At 34.8% G+C, this 20,133-nt stretch overlaps 1 protein-coding gene across 1 annotated transcript in view; it reads left to right on the top strand.

Moving 5' to 3' along the window:
- THEMIS (thymocyte selection associated) overlaps positions 1 to 20,133 on the top strand; it is a 186,046-nt gene that overhangs the window by 42,559 nt on the left and 123,354 nt on the right. The window contains exon 2 of the mRNA XM_078447293.2: positions 11 to 169. Coding sequence (XP_078303419.2) covers positions 11 to 169 — 159 coding nt within the window. The remainder of the gene's footprint in view (positions 1 to 10; positions 170 to 20,133) is intronic.

Here is a 20,133-nt window from a genome sequence, read left to right as displayed (position 1 = left end):
TTTTTTCTAGGTTCCATTTATGAAATGTTTGGAAATGAATGCTGTTTATCAACAGGAGAAGTAATTAAAATTATTGGTCTCAAAATTAAGAAGATCATAGCTGAAATTTGTGAGCACATCGAGGGTTGTGAACGTCCACAACCATTTGAGCTGCCTATGAATTTTCCAGGTACAGTAAATTGCAATGATTTCATATTTGTAAAACTATTGTTAATAGATATATACATCTATACAGTTGAAAGCAATACAAAGTGGTAGCTTTTTTTTTCACTCTAGGGAAGTGGGTGAAAAAATTAGAATTCTTTTTTTCCCATACAGTGTTATATGAGTTTCAGATGTACAATATAGTGACTCAGCAGTTCCATACATTACTCAGGGCTCATCTTGATAAGTGTGCTCTTAATCCCCTTCTGTTTAATCCAGTCTCCCACCCACCTCCCCTATGGTAATCATTGGTTTTTCTCTGTAGTAAGAGTCTTTTTTTTTTTTTTTTAATTTGTGTCTTTTTTCTTTGTTTCATTTGTTTTGTTTTTGAAATTCCACGTATGAGTGAAGTCATGGTATTTGTCTTTGACTTATTTCACTTAGCATTATACTCTCTAGATCCATCCATGTTGTTGCAAATGGTAAGATTCCATCCTTTATTAGGGCTGAAAATATTCAGCCGTAATATTATTCCATTATTCCAATATTCATAATAATGAATAATATTCTGTTATATATGTAACTTACTGTAGATATATTTTATATTCCCATAATATCTTGGTCACCAATAACGTGTATCTTATTGGATAGTCACTGATGATTTTCTTAAATTTTTTTTTTCATTATTTTAGAGAAAGAGAGAGGAAGGGGCGAGGGAGAGAGAGAGAGAATCTTAAGCAGGCTCCATGCTTAGCATGGAGCTCGACTTGGGGCTCAGTCCTACATCCCTGGTATCATGATCTGAGCTGAAATCAAGAGTTGGACGCTCAACCAGCTAAGCCACCCAGGTGCCCCTGTTGATGATTTTCTTATTTGCCTTATTCTCTAGACCAGGGGTTGGCAAAAGTTTTTTTTTTTTTTTATAAGAAAACAGATAGTAAATATTTTAGACTTTGCCACCAGATGGTCTCCCTCACAACTATTGCACTCTGATCCTGTAACATGAAAGAAGCTATAGGTGGTACATAAACCAATGGACATGCTGTGGTTCAATAAAAAATATATTTATAAAAACAGATGTCCAGCAGAGTTTGGCCTGTGAACTGTAGTTTGCTGAACTCTCCTCTAGACTAAAACTTCTGGACAGATAAAATATCACATCTGACTTTGTATACCTAGTACCAAGCACATTTCCAGTAGTTGTTTATTGAATGCATGAATGAATGAATAAATGATGAGCTGAGGAGAGAAATCTAGTAAACATTTACAATATGATGTGATTCATGGTGTGATTGAAATATGCCTGGATTCCATGAGAGTCTTGATAAGGAACATCTAGCTCCTGTTGGCCATGTTTCAACATGGATTTTGAAGTCATTATATCTGAATTCTAGTTCTGCCACTTGTTAGCTGTATAACCTTGCCAAGTTATTTACCCTCCTCTCATGAAAAATGGGAATAATAATTCTATCTCCTAGTGTTTGAGGGAAGATTAAATTTTGAAATATATTTGAAGTGCTTAGAATGATACTTGTCATATAGCAAGGGCTATAAAAATGTGTCAGCTTTTATTACCATTATTATTACTATCATCAGTGGAGTGAAGTTTTTCAGAGCATTTGAAAGAATATTATACTTGGGCTCTGATTTGAAAACTGAAAATAATCAGTCATATGAGGAGAAGATTCTTCCACGTTGTCCAGTATCTTCTTCCTTTCAACTCAAATCTTACCCATCGTTCAGTTCTATTTACTCCTTCCTACCCCCATCCTTTATAACAATGGTCCTCTAACTTGGCTGCACATTGCAATCACCTAGGGAGATTTAAAATATTCTGATGCTTAGGCCACTTCCCTGAGATATTCTGATAGTCTGTAGTGAAGTCTGGTTACCAGAGTTGCCTAAAGCTACCAGGGTGATAATAATGAGCAGTTAAGGTTGCCAACCATTGCTTTATAAGAAGTTTTTCCTAAGTATTCTAATTGGATGTAATAATTTCCTTTTTGAATCACTTTACTCTTTTATGCCTTAATCATTGCATTTATCACATTTTGAATGTAATTGAAATTATTTGTGTGCTTGTCTTATGAGAACCAACTGCTTCGTAGATTACAACATTGCTGACAACAGAATCTGAATCCCTTTATTGGTATAATCCCCACAGTGTTTAGGAGAAGATGTATATAATAAATATTTAGTAAGTTATAATGACTTTCTAGTAGAAAGATTGTTTCTTATTAGAGTAGTGAAAACACCTAATTTTTGGGAATATATATATATTTTATATATTATTATTTATTATATTTAAATGTAATATTTATGATAAGTAATTAGTTTACATGATTATAGAGATTGGCAAATCCAATATCTACAGAGCTGATTTCCCACAAAATCACTTACCTTTTGATTAAGAGTTTAATTTGGGGAGTTGCTATTTAGAATATCTTTTTGAGTTTTCAATTTATATGATAGGCTTGCATCAACTGAGCAACAATTAAAAATATTTACCTACAGGGGCGCAGGGGTAGCTCAGTCAGTTAAGCATCAGACTTCAGCTCAGGTCATGATCTCATGGTTCATGGGTTCAAGCCCCACGTTGTGCCCATGTACTAACAGCTCGGAGCCTGCAACCTGCTTCAAATTCTGTGTCTCCCTCTCTTTTGCCCCTCCCCCACTCACTCTCTGTCTGTCTGTCTCTCTCAAAAATAAATGTTAAAAATTTTTTTTAAGTTTCTAAAAAATATTTATTTAAAAAACTAGCTTTAATGTAACAATCAGGGCTAAAATGGAAAGGTAAAGTGATTGGTGATGATATACTTTCTTTTAAAGAGGACTCCTAGCTGATGATGAAAGGGATCACAGATATAGGAGTATTTTTGGTACATCAGCTCTAGGGAGAAAGAGAAATTAAGGCCACTAATATTTTTTAAATTAATTTCAATAGAAACATCTCTTTGTACTCTATTTAAAACTCAATTTAAACTCTCAGAAATTAAACTCAGAAAGTATTTTAATATATATTTTAAACATCCTTTCTTATTTGGCAATTTCCTAAATTTCCTTTTGTTATTGATTTCTAATTGCATTCTATTGTGGTCAGAAGACATACTTTCTGTGGTTTCAATCCTCTTAAATTTTTTGAGGCTTGTTTTATGGCCTACCCTGGAGAAGGTTGCATGTGCACTTGAGAAGAAGGAGTATTTTGCTGTTCAGTGGAGTGCTCTACAGATGACTGTTGGTTTGTAGTGCTGTTCAAGTCTTCTATTTCCTTAAGAATCTTCTGCCTAGATGTTTCTATTATTGAAAGTTCCAACTACTCTTGAAGTTTTCAACTATTACTGTCAACTTTTGCTTCATGTATTCTTGGGCTATGATGTTAGGTGTATATGTGCTTATAATTGTTATTCTTCTTGATGAAGTGACACTTTTATTACTATATAGTATTCTTCTTTGTCTCTAGTAAAATTTTTGTTCCAAAGTTTGTTTTTATCTGATTTTAATGTGGTTACTACAGTTCTCTTTTGGTTACTATTTACATGATCTATATTATATTCTTTAACTTTCAGACCATTTGTGTCTCTGAATTTAAAGTATGTTTCTTATGGGCAGCAAACAGTTAGATGATGTTTTTAATCTGTTCTGCCAATCTCTGCCTTTTAATTGGAATGTTAAATCCATTTATACTTAATGTAATTACTGATAAAGTAGGACTTACGTCTACCATTTTGCTATTTGTTTTCCATATGTCTGATGCTTTTTGTGTTTTTTGTTAAATAGATGTTTTCTAATGTACCTTTTTTTAAAGATTTTAGTTTTTTAAGTCACCTCTACACTTAATATGGGGCTTGAACCCACAACCCTGAGATCAAGAGTCACACACTCTAGCAACTAAGCCAAACAGGCACCCCTCTAGTGCACCATTTTATATCCCCCACCCTTTTTTTTTAAATTAAAACTCTATTTTATACAGGAGTTTTAGGTTCATAGCAAAACTGAGCAGAAGGTACAGAGATTTTTCATATGATAGCTGCCTCCAAATAGGCATGGCTTCCCCAATATCAAAATACCATAAAATATTTTTGTGGTTTATAGCTCATTTCTTTTTAATGCTGAATATTTCATTGTCTAGATGTGCCACAATTTATTTAGCTATTTACCTACTGAAGAACAACTTGGTTGTTTTTAGTTTTGGCAATTATAAATAAGGCTGCTATAACATTCATGTGGAGGTGATTGCATGGATAAGTTTTCAGCTTGTTTGGTTAAGTACCTAGAAACATAATTGCTGGACCATATGGTAAGAATATATTTAGTTTAAAAAAAAAAACCTACCAACTGTCTTCTGAAATGGCTATACCATCTTGCATTTCCACCAGCAGTGAATGGGAGTTTCTGGTGTTGCACATCCTCATCAGTATTTTGTGTGGTCAGTGTTTTGAATTTTGGCTATTCTGGTGTGTGTGTGTGTGTGTGTGTGTGTGTGTGTGTGTGTGTGTGTATATACCTTTGATATCTCATCATTGTTTTAATTCTCAATTCCTTAATGACATATGATGTGGAGCATCTTTTCACATGCTTATTTGCCATCTGTATATATTCTTGTGTGAAATGTTTGTTCAGAGTTTTGCCCACTTTTTAAATCAGGTTTTTTGTTTCCTTATTGTTGAGTTTTAAGAGTTTTTGGATACAAGTCCTTTTTCAGATATTTTCTTCCATTTTGTGGCTTGTCTTCTCATTCTTTTGGCAGCATCAATTACAGAGAAGAACTGTTTTTAAAAAAAAAAAAAAACAGGAGCCTGGCTTGCTAGTTATTTCTTTGCTACATTGTCTTTGGTGTTATATCTAAAAAGTCATCATCAAATTCAAGGTCACCTAGATTTTCTCAAAGTTTTGTTTTTTCAAAAAATTTTTCAAAGTTCATTTATTTTGAGAGAGAGAGAGAGATACAGAGAGAGAGAGAGCAGGGGAAGGGCAGAGAGACAGTGAGAGGGAGAGAATCCCAAGCAGGTTCCACACTGTCAGTACAGAGCCTGATGCTGGGCTCATACCCATGAACCATGAGATCATGACCTGAGCTGATATCAAGAGTCAAATGCTTAACCAATTGATCCACCCAGGTGCCCTGATTTCCTCAAAGTTTTATAGATTTGCATTTTACGTTTAGGTTTATGATCCATGTTGAATTTTTTTTTGTGTGAACGGTGTAAGATCTGTGTCCAGATTTTTTTTTTTCATTTGGATGTCCAGTTGTTCCAGCACCATTTAATGAAACACATTTCTTTACTGCATTGTACTGCTTTTACTCCTTTGTCAAGCATTGTTTGAGTGTATTTATTTTATTTTACTTATTTAATTTAATTTTATATTTATTGTTTAATGTTTATTTATTTTTGAGAGAGAGAGAGAGAGAGAGAATGAGCAGGGGAGGGGCAGGGAGAAATAGGGAGACAGAGAATATCAAGCAGGCTCTGTGTTGACAACACAGACACAGGGCTCAAACTCACAAACTGTGAGATCATGACCTGAACTGGAGTCAATAGACAGATGCTTAACCAACTGAGCCACCCTGAGGCCCCTAACTGTTTTTATTTTAAAATCCACTTGTTCATTACTAGTATATAAGAAAGTGATTGGTTTTTGCATATTAACTTGTTATCCTACAATCTTGCTACACTCAGTTATTAATTTGGTCTATTCTTTCAGATTTTATATATAGACAATCATATTATCTGTGAACATAGTTTTTTTTGTTCTTCCCAATCAATAGACCTTTTATTTCCTTCCCTTGTCTTATTGCATTAGCTAGGACTTCTGGTACAATGTTGAAAAGGAGTGGAGAGAAGGGACATCCTAGCCTTGTTCCTGATCTTAGTGGGAAAGCTAGTTTCTTAAGTATTATGTTATCAGTAGGTTTGGGCTTTTTTTAGATTTTCTTTATTGAGTTGAGGGAGTTTTGCTCCATTTCTAATTTACTTAGAGTTTTTGTTGTTGTTGTTGTTTTTTCTTTTTACATTGAATGGATGTTGGCTTTTGTCACTTTCTTTTGGCATCTATTGATATGATCATATGATATTCTTCTTAGCCTAATAATGTAATGGATTACATTAATTGTCTCTCAGCTGTTGAACCATCTTTGCATAAAAGGATAAATCCCGCTTGATTGTGGTGTATAATTCTTTTTATAAATTGTTGGGTTTGATTTTCTAATATTTTGTTGAAGATTTTGCATCTATATTTATGAGAAATATTGATATGTAGTTTTTTTCTTATATCTTCTCCCGGTTTTGATACTAGAGTAGTGCTGGTTTCTAAGAAGGAAGTAGGGAGTATTCCCTTTACTTCTGTCTTCTAAAGATGTAAAGAATTGTTATGACTTCTTTCTTTAAATGTTTGGTAGAATTCACCATTGAACCTGTTTAGTCCTGGTGCTTTCTGTTTGGGGAGGTTATTAATTATTGATTCACTTTCACTAATAGACATAGGCCATTTAAATTGTCTGTTTCTTCTTGTGTGAGTTTTGGTAGATTGTGTCTTTCAAGGAATTGGTCCATTTCATGTAGGTTATCAAATTTGGGGCATGGAGTTGTTGATCATAATATTATTTTATTACCCTTTTAATGTCCATGATGTCTTCTCTTTTATTTCTGACTTTAGTAATTTGTATCTTTTCTTTCTTTCTTTTTTTAACCTGGCTAGAGACTTATCTATTTTATTGACATTTCCAAAGAAAAAGCTTGTATTTTTGTTGATTTTTTTCCTATTGATTTCTTCTTTTCCATCTTAATTGATTTTTCCTATAACTTTTATTATTTCTTTTCTCCTGCTTAATTGGGTTTAATTTGTTTTTCTTTCTTCCAGTTTTCTAAGGTGGAAGCTTAGAGACTGATTTTTAGATCTTTCCTCTTTTCTAGTATATTCATTTAATTCAGTCTCCCTCTAAGCAGTACTTTCACTTCATGTCACAGTTGATAAGTTGTTATTTTCATTTTTATTTAGTTAAAAATATTTTAAAATTTCTCTTGAGAATTGTTTTCTTTGACCCCAAGTGTTATTTAAAAAAAAAATTTTTTTTTACGTTTATTTATTTTTGAGACAGAGAGAGACAGAGCATGAACAGGGGAGGGGCAGAGAGCGAGGGAGACACAGAATCTGAAACGGCTCCAGGCTCTGAGCTGTCAGCACAGAGCCCGACATGGGGCTCGAACTCACGGACCGTGAGATCATGACCTGAGCCGAAGTTGGATGCTTAACCGACTGAGCCACCCAGGCGCCCCCCGCCAAGTGTTATTTATTACAGGGGTGGGCGTAGTTATCTTTCTGTTATTGATTCTATTTTAATCCACTCTGGTTTCAGAGCATCTATTGTATGATTCTATTTTTAGAAATTTGTCAAGATGTTTTATTGCCCAGAATGTGGTCTATATTTGTGAATGTTTCATGTGAGATGGAAAGGAATGTGTAATTTGCTGTTGGATAAGTGTCTATAGATGTCAGTTATATCCACTGATTGATGGTGCTGTTGAGCTCAACTATGTCCTTACTTTTTTCTACCTGTTGGATTTATCCATTTCTAATATAAGCGTGTTAAAGTTGCCAACTATGAATTAGATTAATCTATTTTTGCATGTAGTTCTCCTAGTTTTTGCTTCACATATTTTGACACTTTTTTGCACAGGCATATACACATTAAGGATTGTTATGGCTTCTTGGAGTAGTGACTTTTTATCATTATATAATGCCCTTCTTTATTCCTGATAACTTTTCTTGCTCTGAAGTCTGCTCTGTCTGAAATTAATATAGGTACTCCAGCTTTCTTTGGATTAGTGTTACCATGGTATATCTTTGTCTCTTTACTTTAATCTATATGTGTCTTTATATATAAAATGGATTTTTTTTTTTTAATTTTTTTTTAATGTTTATTCATTTTTTGAGAGAGAGAGAGACAGAGCACGAGTTGGGGAGGAGCAGAGAGAGGGAGACACAGAATCTGAAGCAGGCTCCAGGCTCTGAGTTGTCAGCACAGAGTGCAATGCAGGGCTTGAACTCATGAACCATGAGATCATGACCTGGCCGAAATCAGACGCTCAACCGACTGAGCCACCCAGGTGCCCCTAAAATAGATTTCATATAGAAAATATATAGTTGGGTCTTGTCATTTGATTGACTCTGATAATCTCTGTCTCTTAGTTGATGTATTTAGACCATTGACATTAAAAATGATTATTGCTATCCAGGTGACCCTTGAACAATGTAGAGGTGTGGAGCAAAATTCCCCCACACAGCTGAAAATCTGCATATAACTTTTGGCTCCCCTAGAACTTAACTACTAATAGCCTACAGTTGGCTGGAACCCTTACCAAGAACATAGTTTATTAACACATATTTTGTAGGTTATATGTATTATATACTGTATTATTACAATAAAGTAAGCTAGACAAAATAAATTGCTATTAAGAAAATCACAAGGAAAATAATGTATATTTTAGTACTGTACTTAAAAAAAAATCTGTGTATAAATGGACCTGCACATTTCAAACCCATGTTGTTCAAGGGTCAACTATAGTTGCATTAATGTCTGCAGTATTTGTTACTGTTTTCTTTTTGTTGCCTTTGTTCTTTTTTCCTATTTTTGTCTTCCATACATTCTCTGCTTTTTGTGGTTTAATTGAGCATTTTGTATGATTCCATTTTCTCTCCTTTCTTAGCATATCCATTATACTTATTATACTTAAAACTTTTATTAGTGTTTGCTGTATGATTTGCAATATAAATTTACAAATAATCCAAGTCTACTTTCAAATAACACCATATTCCTTCACATGTAGTATAAATACTTTATCATAACAAAATATTCCTAATTCATTCCTCTTGTCCCTTGTATCATTGCTGTGATTCATTTCACTTATACATAAGCATACATAAGCATATACTTATACCTAAGCATACATAATTAAATACATTGCTGATATTATTATTATAAGCTTTTTATCTGTTAGATCAATTAATAATGAGAAAATAAAAGTTTTTATTTTACCCTCACTTATTCCTTCTCTGATATTCTTCTTTTCTTTATGTAGATCCAAGTTTCTGACCTGTATAATTTTTCTTTTCTCTGAAGAACTTCTTTTTACATTTCTTGCAAAGCAGGTCTACTGGCAACAAATTCCCAGTTGTCATTTGTCTGAGAAAGTCCTTAATTCTCCTTCACATTTGAAGGATAATTTGTCAGGGTACAGAATTCTAGGTTGATTTTTTCTTTCTTAGCACTTTAAATATTTCACTCTACTCTTGTGCTTGCATGATGTCTGAGTATTTGGATGTAATTCTTTGTTCATCTGTATGTAAGGAGTTTTATTCCTGTGGTTTCTTTCATGATGTTTTCTTTATCTTTGATTTTCTGCAATTTAAATATAATATTCCTATGTAGTTGGGGTTGTTTGTTTCCTTGTTTTCATTTATCCAGTTTCGTTTTTCCCCAGCTTCCTGGATCTGTGGTTTGTTGTGTGACATTAATTTGGTGAAATTCTCAGGCATTGCTTCAAATATTTCTTCTGTTCTTATTTCTCTTTCTTTTCCTTCTGGTATTCCCGTTATATACATGGTACACCTTTTGTTGTTCCACAGTACTTAGCTATTCTGTTATGTGTTTTTGTTTTTGCTTTGCTTTTATGTTTTGGAAGTTTGTATTAATATATTCTCAAGCTGAGAGATTCTTTCTTCAGCTATGTCCAGTCTACTAATGAGCCCATCAAAGACATTCTTTATTTCTGTTATAGTGATTTTGAACTTTAGCACTTAATTTTGGTTCTTTCTTAGGCTTCTCTATTTCTACTTACATTGCCTACCTTTTCTACATTATCTATTTAGGCCCTAGCATATTAATCATAATTGTTTTAAATTCCTGGTCTGATTATCCCAACATCCCTGCCATATCTGAGTCTGATTCTGCAGCTTGCTATGTCTCTTCAATTGTCTTTTTTGCCTTTTAGTATGCTTTATAATTTTTTCTTGATAGCCAGACATGATGTACTGCATAGAAAGAAACCATAGTTAATAGGACTTTAGTAGTGTAACAGTAAGGTGTGGTAGGAGGGGAAGCATTCTATGGTCCTATGATTAGGTCTCAGTATTTTTATAGACCTGTGCCTCTGAACTATGAACTGCACAAGTGCTTCTCAATCTTGTTCCCCACTCTTTATGTGGGAAAGGGTGGCTACAGTAGAGTTGGGTATTGCCCTTCTCATATGTGGAAGCCTAGAACAGGCTAGATCTGGGTATTTCCATTTCCTCAAATAGAAAGACTGGAGTGGGTTTTAGTTGCATATTTTCTCTAAATGGAAGGCTAGAAGGGGTGTTAGTTGTATATTTTCCTTCCCCCCAGGTCAGTTAGTCCTAATAAAACACCAATCGTGTCTCTTAAGGGCAAGCCTTATTAAGAAGAACAGAATATTCTGACTATTTTGAATTTTTTTTTCCTCTCCCCCTGCCAGAAGCATTAGGAGATTTTTCTCTGATATTTACTGTGAAAGCCTGGTCAAGTTCCTAGAGGTAGAACTTACAAAATTATGAGAGCTTCCCCATGATTGGGACTCTGGAGCTTTTTCTCTCAGACTTGTCCATTCAGAGCTTCTAGCAATTATACTTCATATTTTTCTAGTCTGGTATTGGTTCATATCGAGGTTTCTTCTCTGGTAAGTTGTGGTTCTCTGTGCTTGCCTATCTGTCTCTTCAATTCTGGAGGCATTGGTTTATCCTCTGACCTCACTTCTCTAATGAATCCAAGAATAGTTGCTGATTTTTCAGTTTGTTTGGTTTTTTACTTTTTGCTGGGCAGAGTGGCAGCTTGAAAACTTTTTATATCCAAGGCCAGAAACCAGAAGCCCAATGTTTTTTTCCTATATATATATTTTTGTTGTTGTTGTTTTGTTTTGTTTTTTTTTTAGTTATTTTTTTTTAGTGGTTGCTTAGGGATTACATTTAATGTCTTAATTTATAACAATCTAGTTTGGATTAACTAATTTAATTTTAATAATATGTAAAATTGGACTCCTTTGTAGTTCTATTCCCTACCCTATCTTTCTAATTGCTATTATCATGAAAATTATGTGTTTATACATTATGTGCCCACCAACATAGATTTATGATTATTCTTTATGCAATTGCCTTTTAAATTAGATAGGAAAAATATTTGAAAATAAATACACTTAAACTTTATTTTATTTTTACACTGATAGCTACTTTTACTAGTACTTTTTATTTCTTGACCCAGAATAAAGTTACTGTCTTATATCCTCCAGCCTGAAGGATTCCCTTTAAGATTTCTTGTGTGGCAGTTTTGATAGTAATAAATTCTCGCAGTTTTTGTTATCTGGAGATGTCCTAATTTCCTATTTACTTATTTCTTTATTTAAGTGTAGTTAGCACACAATGTGACATCACTTCCTGGTGCACAGTGTAGTGTGACTCCACAATTTCATACATTATGCTATGCTCACCGCAAGTGTAGGTACCATTTGTTGTCATACAACACTATTACAATATCACTGATTATGTTCCTTATGCTGTGCCTTTTATTCCTGTGACATATTTATTCCATATCTGGAAACCTGTATCTCCCACTCCGTTTCACCCATTTTACCCATCTCCTCACACGCGTCCGCGCCGGCAACCATCAGTTTGTTCTCTGTATTTATGGGCCTGATTCTGCTTTTTGTTTGTTTGTTTTTTAGATTCCACGTATGAGTTACCTCATATAGTATCTGTCTTTCTCAACCTGATTTATTTCACTTGGCATAATATCCTCTAGGCCCATACATGTTGTGCAAATGGCACAATTTCATTCTCTTTATGGCTGCATAATATTCATACACACACACACACACACACACACACACACACACACACACATACACACACAGACATTTGCTTGGTCCATTCATCTGTTGATGAACTCTTAGGTTCCTTCCATATCTTGGCTATTGTCAATAATACTGCAATAAACATAGGCTGCACATATCTTTTCAAATTAGTGTTTTTAATTTTCTTTGGGTAAATACTAGTGGAATTGTTGGCTCATATGGTATTTCTATTTGCAATTTTTTGAGTAACTTTCATTTTTAAAGGATAAATTTTCTGTATACAGAATTGGTTAAAAATTCTTTTTTTTTCAATACTTTAAATATGTCATCCCAATGATTTCTGGCCTTCATGGTTTCAGAGTAGAAATTAACTTTTAATCTTATTGAAAAAATCCATATACTTGATGAGTCTTTTCTGTTCTGCTGTTTCCAAAATTCTCTATTTGTCTTTGGTTTTCAATAGCTTGATCAGAATGACATGAAGCTTCAAGTTTATCCTATTTGGAATGTGTTGAGTTTTTGAATGTGTAGATTAATGTTTTTCATCAAATTTTTGAGGTTTTGGTCATTATTTCTTTAAATAGTCTTTTGATGTCTTTCTCTTCTTCTTCTGGAACACACATTATTCACATATTTATATGTTTGATGCTGTCCCTATGTCTTTGAGACTCTGTTAATTTCTTTTTGTACTTTTTTATTTTTGTTTCTCAGAATGAATAATCTCAACTGACCATCTTAAAATTTTATTTATATTCCCTATTTGGTAAGACTTCATTTTAATACTTCCTTTTTAGTTCTTTAGACATAGTTTTCTTTATTTTTTGAAGACATTTAAAATAGCTTATTTAGAGTCTTTCTCTAGGAAACCTAATGTCTGGGCTTCCTCAAGAATAGTTTTTATTGATTGCTTTTTTCCCCTAGTGGATGGGTCACACTTTCTTGTTCCTTTGCCTGTTTCATAGTTTGTTTTGAAAGTTGGATATTTTAAACAATATAATTTGGCAACTCTAGAAATTGAATTTTCTCCCCTCCTTAGGGTGTTTTGTTATTGCTGGTTGTTGAATGATTTTTTTGAACTATATATGTGAAGTCTGTGTTCTTTGTCATGTGGAGCCACTGAGTCTCTGCTCAGTTAGTTTGGTGGGCAACTAATGCCTGGACAGAGATTTCCTTAAACAACTGGAAACAGGAGTTCTCCCAGTCCTTTTTGAGGGGCTCAGTGTTCATTTGGGGGCATGCCTTCTACACTCAATCAGGCAGGTAAAAACTCTTGTTTGTTTGCTCATGTAGAGCCTCAAAGTCAGCTGGGTTTGAGAGCTGAGGACTTTCTCAGGTCTTTCTTAAACATCCATACAGTCCTACACATGTATGTGGTTTTCTAGATTACGAGGACTATATTAGAACTTTTCAACACTTTTTTGACATCTTATTTCTCAGCTTTTCCCTTTAAACTTTTTTGGTTAGCCTATTTTTTCCCCAACTGTTACACATCACCGCAGGCAGTCACAAAAATTAAATAATTATCTCTTATTGTTTTTGACACATGATCCCTAGGAAAAGTCTTTTCCCACTGAGTGAGCTCAAAATGAGATCAAATAAAGACAATGTTGCAAGTAGAATCTTCCAGGTAGTCACCAGACATGTCAAAAAATAACAATTCCCTGAGAATGAACTCTGAAAGATTTCCAGCTCCTTTCTGCCCGCTCTTGTGACTGCTGCACTGGGGGTTTTGCTATGATTGCAAGCTGTTAGTTTCACTATGAATTTGAAAGGGATGGGGAGGGTGGAATACTGCAAGTTAAATTGTCACAAAGTTTGCTGTTTTTAACCAAGATTCAGCAATTTTTTTCTTCAATACATGCTCCCCAGATTGCTGTAATCCTTTGGCTAATTTACAAAGTTCTTGAAAAAATTAATTCTGACCATTTGTTTTTTTACCCAGTTACTCCATTGCTTTTATAAAGGAGGAGATAATTTTCAGAGGTCCTTATTCTATCATACTTGCTGCCATCATCTACCCTACTATGATAAAGTATGTTAACACAGATCTTAATTTCTCATTGTAATTTAAAAGTTTTGATGAGGATGATCATACCCTTGGCAAGGGTGCCCATGAAGAGTATTTCTTTGTTAATAAAGATGCTCTACTCGGGGTGCCTGGGTGGCTCAGTCGGTTAATCGTCCAACTTCAGCTTAGGTCTTGATTTCACAGTTTGTGAGTTTGAGCCCGCGTCAGGCTCTGTGTGGGCAGCTGAGTCTGGAGCCTGCTTTGGATTCTGTGTCTCCCTCTCTCTCTGCCCCTCCCCCACTCACACTCTGTTTCTCTCTCTCTTTCTCTCTCTCTCTCTCTTTCTCTTTCTCTTTCTCTCTCTCTCTCTCTCTCTCTCTCTCTCTCTCTCTCTCTCCCCCTCTCTCTCAAAAACAAATAAACATTTAAAAAATTAAAAAAAATAAAGATGCTCTACTGAAAAAAGTTACCCACCCTTTGACCAGTAAATATGGCTTTGTAGATGCTCCAGTAAGTGGAAGGAAGCTCAAGCAACTGTCCAGAAAGGAAAGCTTTGTAGGGATTTGGTGAGATGCTTCCAGGGGACAAACTGGAGTTGATTTTTGCTAAGTGTGAATGGGGAGCTAAACTTGCGATATATATTGCTGGTGGCATTCTATGTTCGTGTACATTTCCATATGTCTATTTTGTCACTTCAAAAACTGTTCAGTATATTAAAAAAATAAAGAGCAATTATTTAAGTCCTTTATAGAAATAAACATACTGCTTTAGAAGTATAATTTTTCTTTTTTTAATGTTTGTTTATTCATTTTGAGAGAGAGAGAAAGAGAGCAAGTGGGGGAGGGACAGAGAGAGAAGGGGAGAGAGAATCCTAAGCTGACAACACAGCACCCAGTGTGGGGGTTGAACCCACAAATGTGAGATTATGACCTCAGCTGAAATCAAGAGTTGGACACTCAACGCACTGAGCCACCCAGGTGCCCTAATTTGTTCTTTTAGAAGACAGCCATCTTGACTGAGACACTTTTTCTGAGCTAGAAAACATGCCATTCTTGCCAAGCACAACAAAAATATATATCCTGATATTTGGTAGTGGATTACATTATCCCCATAGATTGATGAATCATATAATGTTTGGGTTATAGTGAAGTTTCAAATTTCAGATTACTTCCTGGAAAGATCTTTCTTTCTAATGTTATAAAGCATGAATACTAAATGCCTTCTCTTTAGACATAAGAAATTTCCTGGGAGGAAGTGTTACAAAGAAGAAATACATTTTTTTGGTAATCAGAGTCCTGCCACTCCCAACAGCAGGTTTACACAAGTGTCTCTAAACCATGTCCAAGAACGGTTGTGGTAGCATCTGTAAAACCACTGTTAAAGTTATATAGCCAGGTTGAAGTTTTCTGTTTGAATTTATAGGTCATACTCCATGAATTTTATCACTGTGTGGAATGATTTTGCTGGAAGGTGGAGGCATGTAAGAAAATGTGATAGTAAGGCTTAGAGATAGAACATTCTCTACTACCCTACACACACTTAAATTAGAATCCTGATGATGTGCTGAGCACTGTTCTAAATACTTTTATGTATGTATATATTATCCATGTGTATCCATATGTATTATCCATATGTATATGTATCCATATGTATGTGTGTGTATATGTATATCTGTATAACTAATTGAATTCACATTTACATATGAGAAAATAAGGAACTTGCCCAAGGCCAAATAGTTGTTAAGCGGTTCCATTGATTCTATGTTAGCACTCTCTGATATAACATAAAATATAATATAAGACTCTACATTCATGTTCCTTCAAGTTCATTTATAGGGCTGTTCCAGGAGGCTTCAGTTCTTTGATACATGCCCACTCTAGAAAGCTCCTTTTGAGTGAATGATCTGAGAATTAGAGAAATGGCAAGACAAAAATCATAGTCTTTCACTTCTGCTGTTTTCTTTTGATCACACAAATGCTGGTGCATGCTAGGGGGTGACTGCACAAGGGTGGAGGAGGCAGGAATCCCTGGGGCCTCTCTTGAAGGCTACCTGGCTCAGACATTTAAATAAATGAAAAAAGCAAAGCAAAACAAAAGGAGAGAGAGAGAGTGGTGAAATTAATTTTAATAAAATATCTTATTGACAATGTGTATCTAAATATTATGCTTTTAACATCTAATCAATATAAAAACTATTGAGATATTTCACATTCTTCTCATGCCAAGTCTTCAAATGCAGATATGTTTTCTAACTCCTGGTACCTCTCGATTCAGGCTACGCTAGTTTCAAGTAGCCATATTTCAAATGCTCCGAACAGTGCCTCTAACAGTAGTAGTGTATTGGAGAAGCACCAATACGGATGTAAACAGTATAATTCCAGAGTCTGTGCTTTGAAGCACTTCTTGCTTAATCATAGAAAAAAAGTGAAATGATTTTTTTGTCAGCCAACATCAGGGTTATGATGAAGATCCAAAGATGCCTTGGATATGTGGCATCCTTCCTAATTTTTCTGTCATATGCAGTAAGCATTGTGATATTAAAATGAACTAAATCGATCCCTGTCCTAAAATAACATGAAATAGGAATTTTTAGATGACTTAGAAAGTTCACTAACTATAAAATTTCCTTCATATGTTTAATGGATTTAAATCATATCTTAAAGATGAGCTTCAGGCAGTGCTTCTTACTTAAAAAGAATTTCTACAGGCAAATGGATAAACGGATTTTATCTGTCAGGTGGGCAGTCCATTCCGAAGCGCCATGCAGCTGCCAAGTTCAATTGCCACACTTTTGTAAATGCAGTCAGTAATGAAGCAGTGAGTCCAAATGAAAGCAGCAGTTTATTTCTCATGGCACAACAGACAGCATTATCTTCATGCTTTAGTGTCCCGTCAGCCCCATGTGTGTGTGTGTATGTGTGTGGGGGGGGTGATAATAGAGTAGGGTCGGGTGGGTGCTAAATGCACAGCAGAGGAACAGTAAGTTTAGGAAATCCCAGACATGGAAGCTGCTTCTGGCAAACTGGCCAATCTTTGCCCTCTAGGAAAACATTGTTTTTATTATCCTGGAATGTAAGAAACTCTTTAGGGAGGAGGAAGACGACTTTGCTATCCTAGAATGTCTCTCGGGAGGGAGATATTCTCTCACTTTTCTGCTGGTCAGGAAATAAAACCTCCAGCTTCTGAAGCATGTAGACATGCCATGGAGAATTATCTTCCAAAATCTCTCTCTTCTGAACAGTAAGATTCTTTTCAAAATCATTTTAATTATAAATGTGAAAAGTACAGAAAAGTACTAAGAACAATCAGTGGCAAAAGTTGGATTAATAATAGAATTATTTCTTCAAAAAATTCAGATTAAATGACTAAAATTTATGAAACTGTTTCTTTTATGCCTTATCAAAAATAGTATGTTCACTTTTTCAAAATGAATTTTCCCTTTGTTTCATTTGGAACACTATGTGCTTAATTGTAGACAACATATAATATTACATTCAATGGCCATTCGTTATATGTTTTATGTACCATTGAAATGACTAGATCTTTCATGTTTAGCCATTTTATGATTGTAGGTATCTGTTTGACTAAAATATCAGTTTCTAAAAGGACCTAATAGGAAAATTGTTATGCAAAAAATATTTAAAATATATTTACTAGATTTATAGTTGAATAACCTTTTTATCTTTTTTTTTTTTTTTGAAGGATTTCTGTTAAAAGAAGCAAGATATAGTGCAGAAATTGCTCCTATTTTCCCATCTGGATGTTATGATCACATAGGATTCAGAAAAGCCCTAAATAGGGCTTCTTGCCTTTTGGATAATTTGCTATTCAAGGGATCATGGGATATTCTTCCAAATTTTCTGGGTCAGCCTCTCTTAAGGCTCCTCTTCCCACTGTGCTCACTTAGGCAAAATAAATTGAGTTATGTCTACTATACAAAATATTTTCCTAAACAAAAAAGGAGTATTCTGCATATACTGTACAAGAAAATCTGAAGCAATCTAAATGCACAAGAAATGCAGGTTTTTACAGTAATTTTCAGTTCCTTTCGGGGGGGGCTCTTTTTCTTCTATTCTTTAGTATGCAATCAAATTACTTCTCTAAATCCTTGATCTTTGGATAACTAAAATGTATATTATCTGGAGGATAAGAGACTTTGCAATTCTAGGTTAAAATGTTCTTTTCACTCACCTATATACATTTTATCATCAGCCCAGAAGTCTGTCAGAAAGATTATTTTAAAATAGGCTTTTTTACAACTGGCATTTTTCCATAAGTTTTCATAGTATTGCTATCTTATGTACATCTTCTAAAAATCTGTCTCATCACATTTTGCTCTTACCATCCTCTTTTCTACATGCATAATTACTCTAAAGCTTTTTCTGGTGTTATTTCAATGTTATCACCATAGAGAGACTCTCATGAGAAGAATCAGATTGTCCTTAAAACATTGTCTACTCAGGTCTTCAGTTCCTTGACTCTCTTAACTGAACATTGATAAAGCACACTACTATATTTTTTCATAATTACATGCTGGTGATTTAGAGGTTCTGCCATTGGAACAAAAGCTTTTTAAAAATAGACTTTATTGGGGCGCCTGGGTGGCTCAGTCGGTTAAGCTGCCGACTTCGGCTCAGGTCATGATCTCGCGGTCCGTGAGTTCCAGCACCGCGTCGGGCTCTGTGCTGACAGCTCAGAGCCTGGAGCCTGTTTCGGATTCTGTGTCTCCCTCTCTCTGACCCTCCCCTGTTCATGCTCTGTCTCTTCCTGTCTCAAAAATAAATAAAACGTTAAAAAAAATTTTTTTTAAATAAAAATAAAAAATAAAAATAGACTTTATTGTGAAGAACAGCTTTAGGTTCACAGAAAATTAAACAGAAGGTACACAGATTTCCCATATGCCTACTACCCCCACATATATATAGCCTCCTCCATTATCAATGTCCTCTGACAGAGTAGAACTCTTGTTATAATTGAGGAAACTACCTGGATGCATCATAAACACCCAAAGTTCAAAGTTTACATTACGGTTGACTCTTGGAGTAGTACATGGGTTTACACAAATACAGTGACATGTCTCCATCACTCTAGTATTTACAGACTATTTTCACTGTCTTAGCAACCCTCTGTGCTCCTCCTGTTCATACTTCTTCCCTTACAACTCCTGGCAACCACTGATCTTTTTACAGTTTCCAGTTTTGTCTTTTTCCAAAATGTCATACAATTGGGATCATGGCATACGTAGCCTTTTACAGGTTGGCTTCTTAAACTTAGTAATAGCGTTCCAAGTGTCCCCCATGTCTTTTCATGGCTTGGTAGCTCATTTCTTTGTAGTGCTCACTAATATTGCATTGTATGGATGTACTACAGTTTATTTATCCATTTACCTACTGAAGGACATCTTGGTTATTTCTAGGTTTTGGCAATTGAATAAAGCTGCTATAAACATCCATGTGCAAGTTTTAGTATGGACATAAGGAACACAACTTTTTAAAGTAATAAAATGTATTGATTTTTTTCAGTTTTACAAATACCACATATATCTTGTAGAACATTAGAAAATGGAAGAAAATGCAGTGAAGTAAATTAAAGTTCCCTATAATCTCATCACCAAAGCTATCTTGCGTGAATCAGTTTGATACATTTCCTTCCATTGTTTTCCAGTATATTGTACATGCACATACATATAGACATATGTTTTCATATAATGGGAAACAGGCCTGTTTCTTTAAAAAAATTTTTTTAATCTTTATTTTTAAGAGAGACAGAGTGTGAGCAGGGTAGAGGGCAGAGGGAGAGGGAGACACAGAGTCTGGAGCAGGCTCCAGGCTCTGAGCTGTCGGCACAGAGCCTGACGCAGGACTCAAATTCAGAAACTCCAAGATCATGACCTGAGTGGAAGTCGGATGCTTAACCAACTGAGCCACCTAGGCACCCCTGAACAAGCTTGTTTCTGAGGCTTTGCCCATGTGATTAAATACTCTTTAGAACATGATTTTTATTTTCTATATAATAGGAAATACATTCTATGTAATAGTTTTTCATATGCATATACTGTAATTAAATCCATCTATCCTATTACAAGCAGCTGTTTAACTCGAGTTTTGTCTGCACTTCTGTTTA

Source organism: Panthera onca, chromosome B2, assembly GCF_046562875.1.
Source record: "Panthera onca isolate mPanOnc1 chromosome B2, mPanOnc1 haplotype 2, whole genome shotgun sequence".
Taxonomy (NCBI): Eukaryota; Metazoa; Chordata; class Mammalia; order Carnivora; family Felidae; genus Panthera; species Panthera onca.
This window is presented reverse-complemented; position numbering and strand designations above follow the sequence as displayed.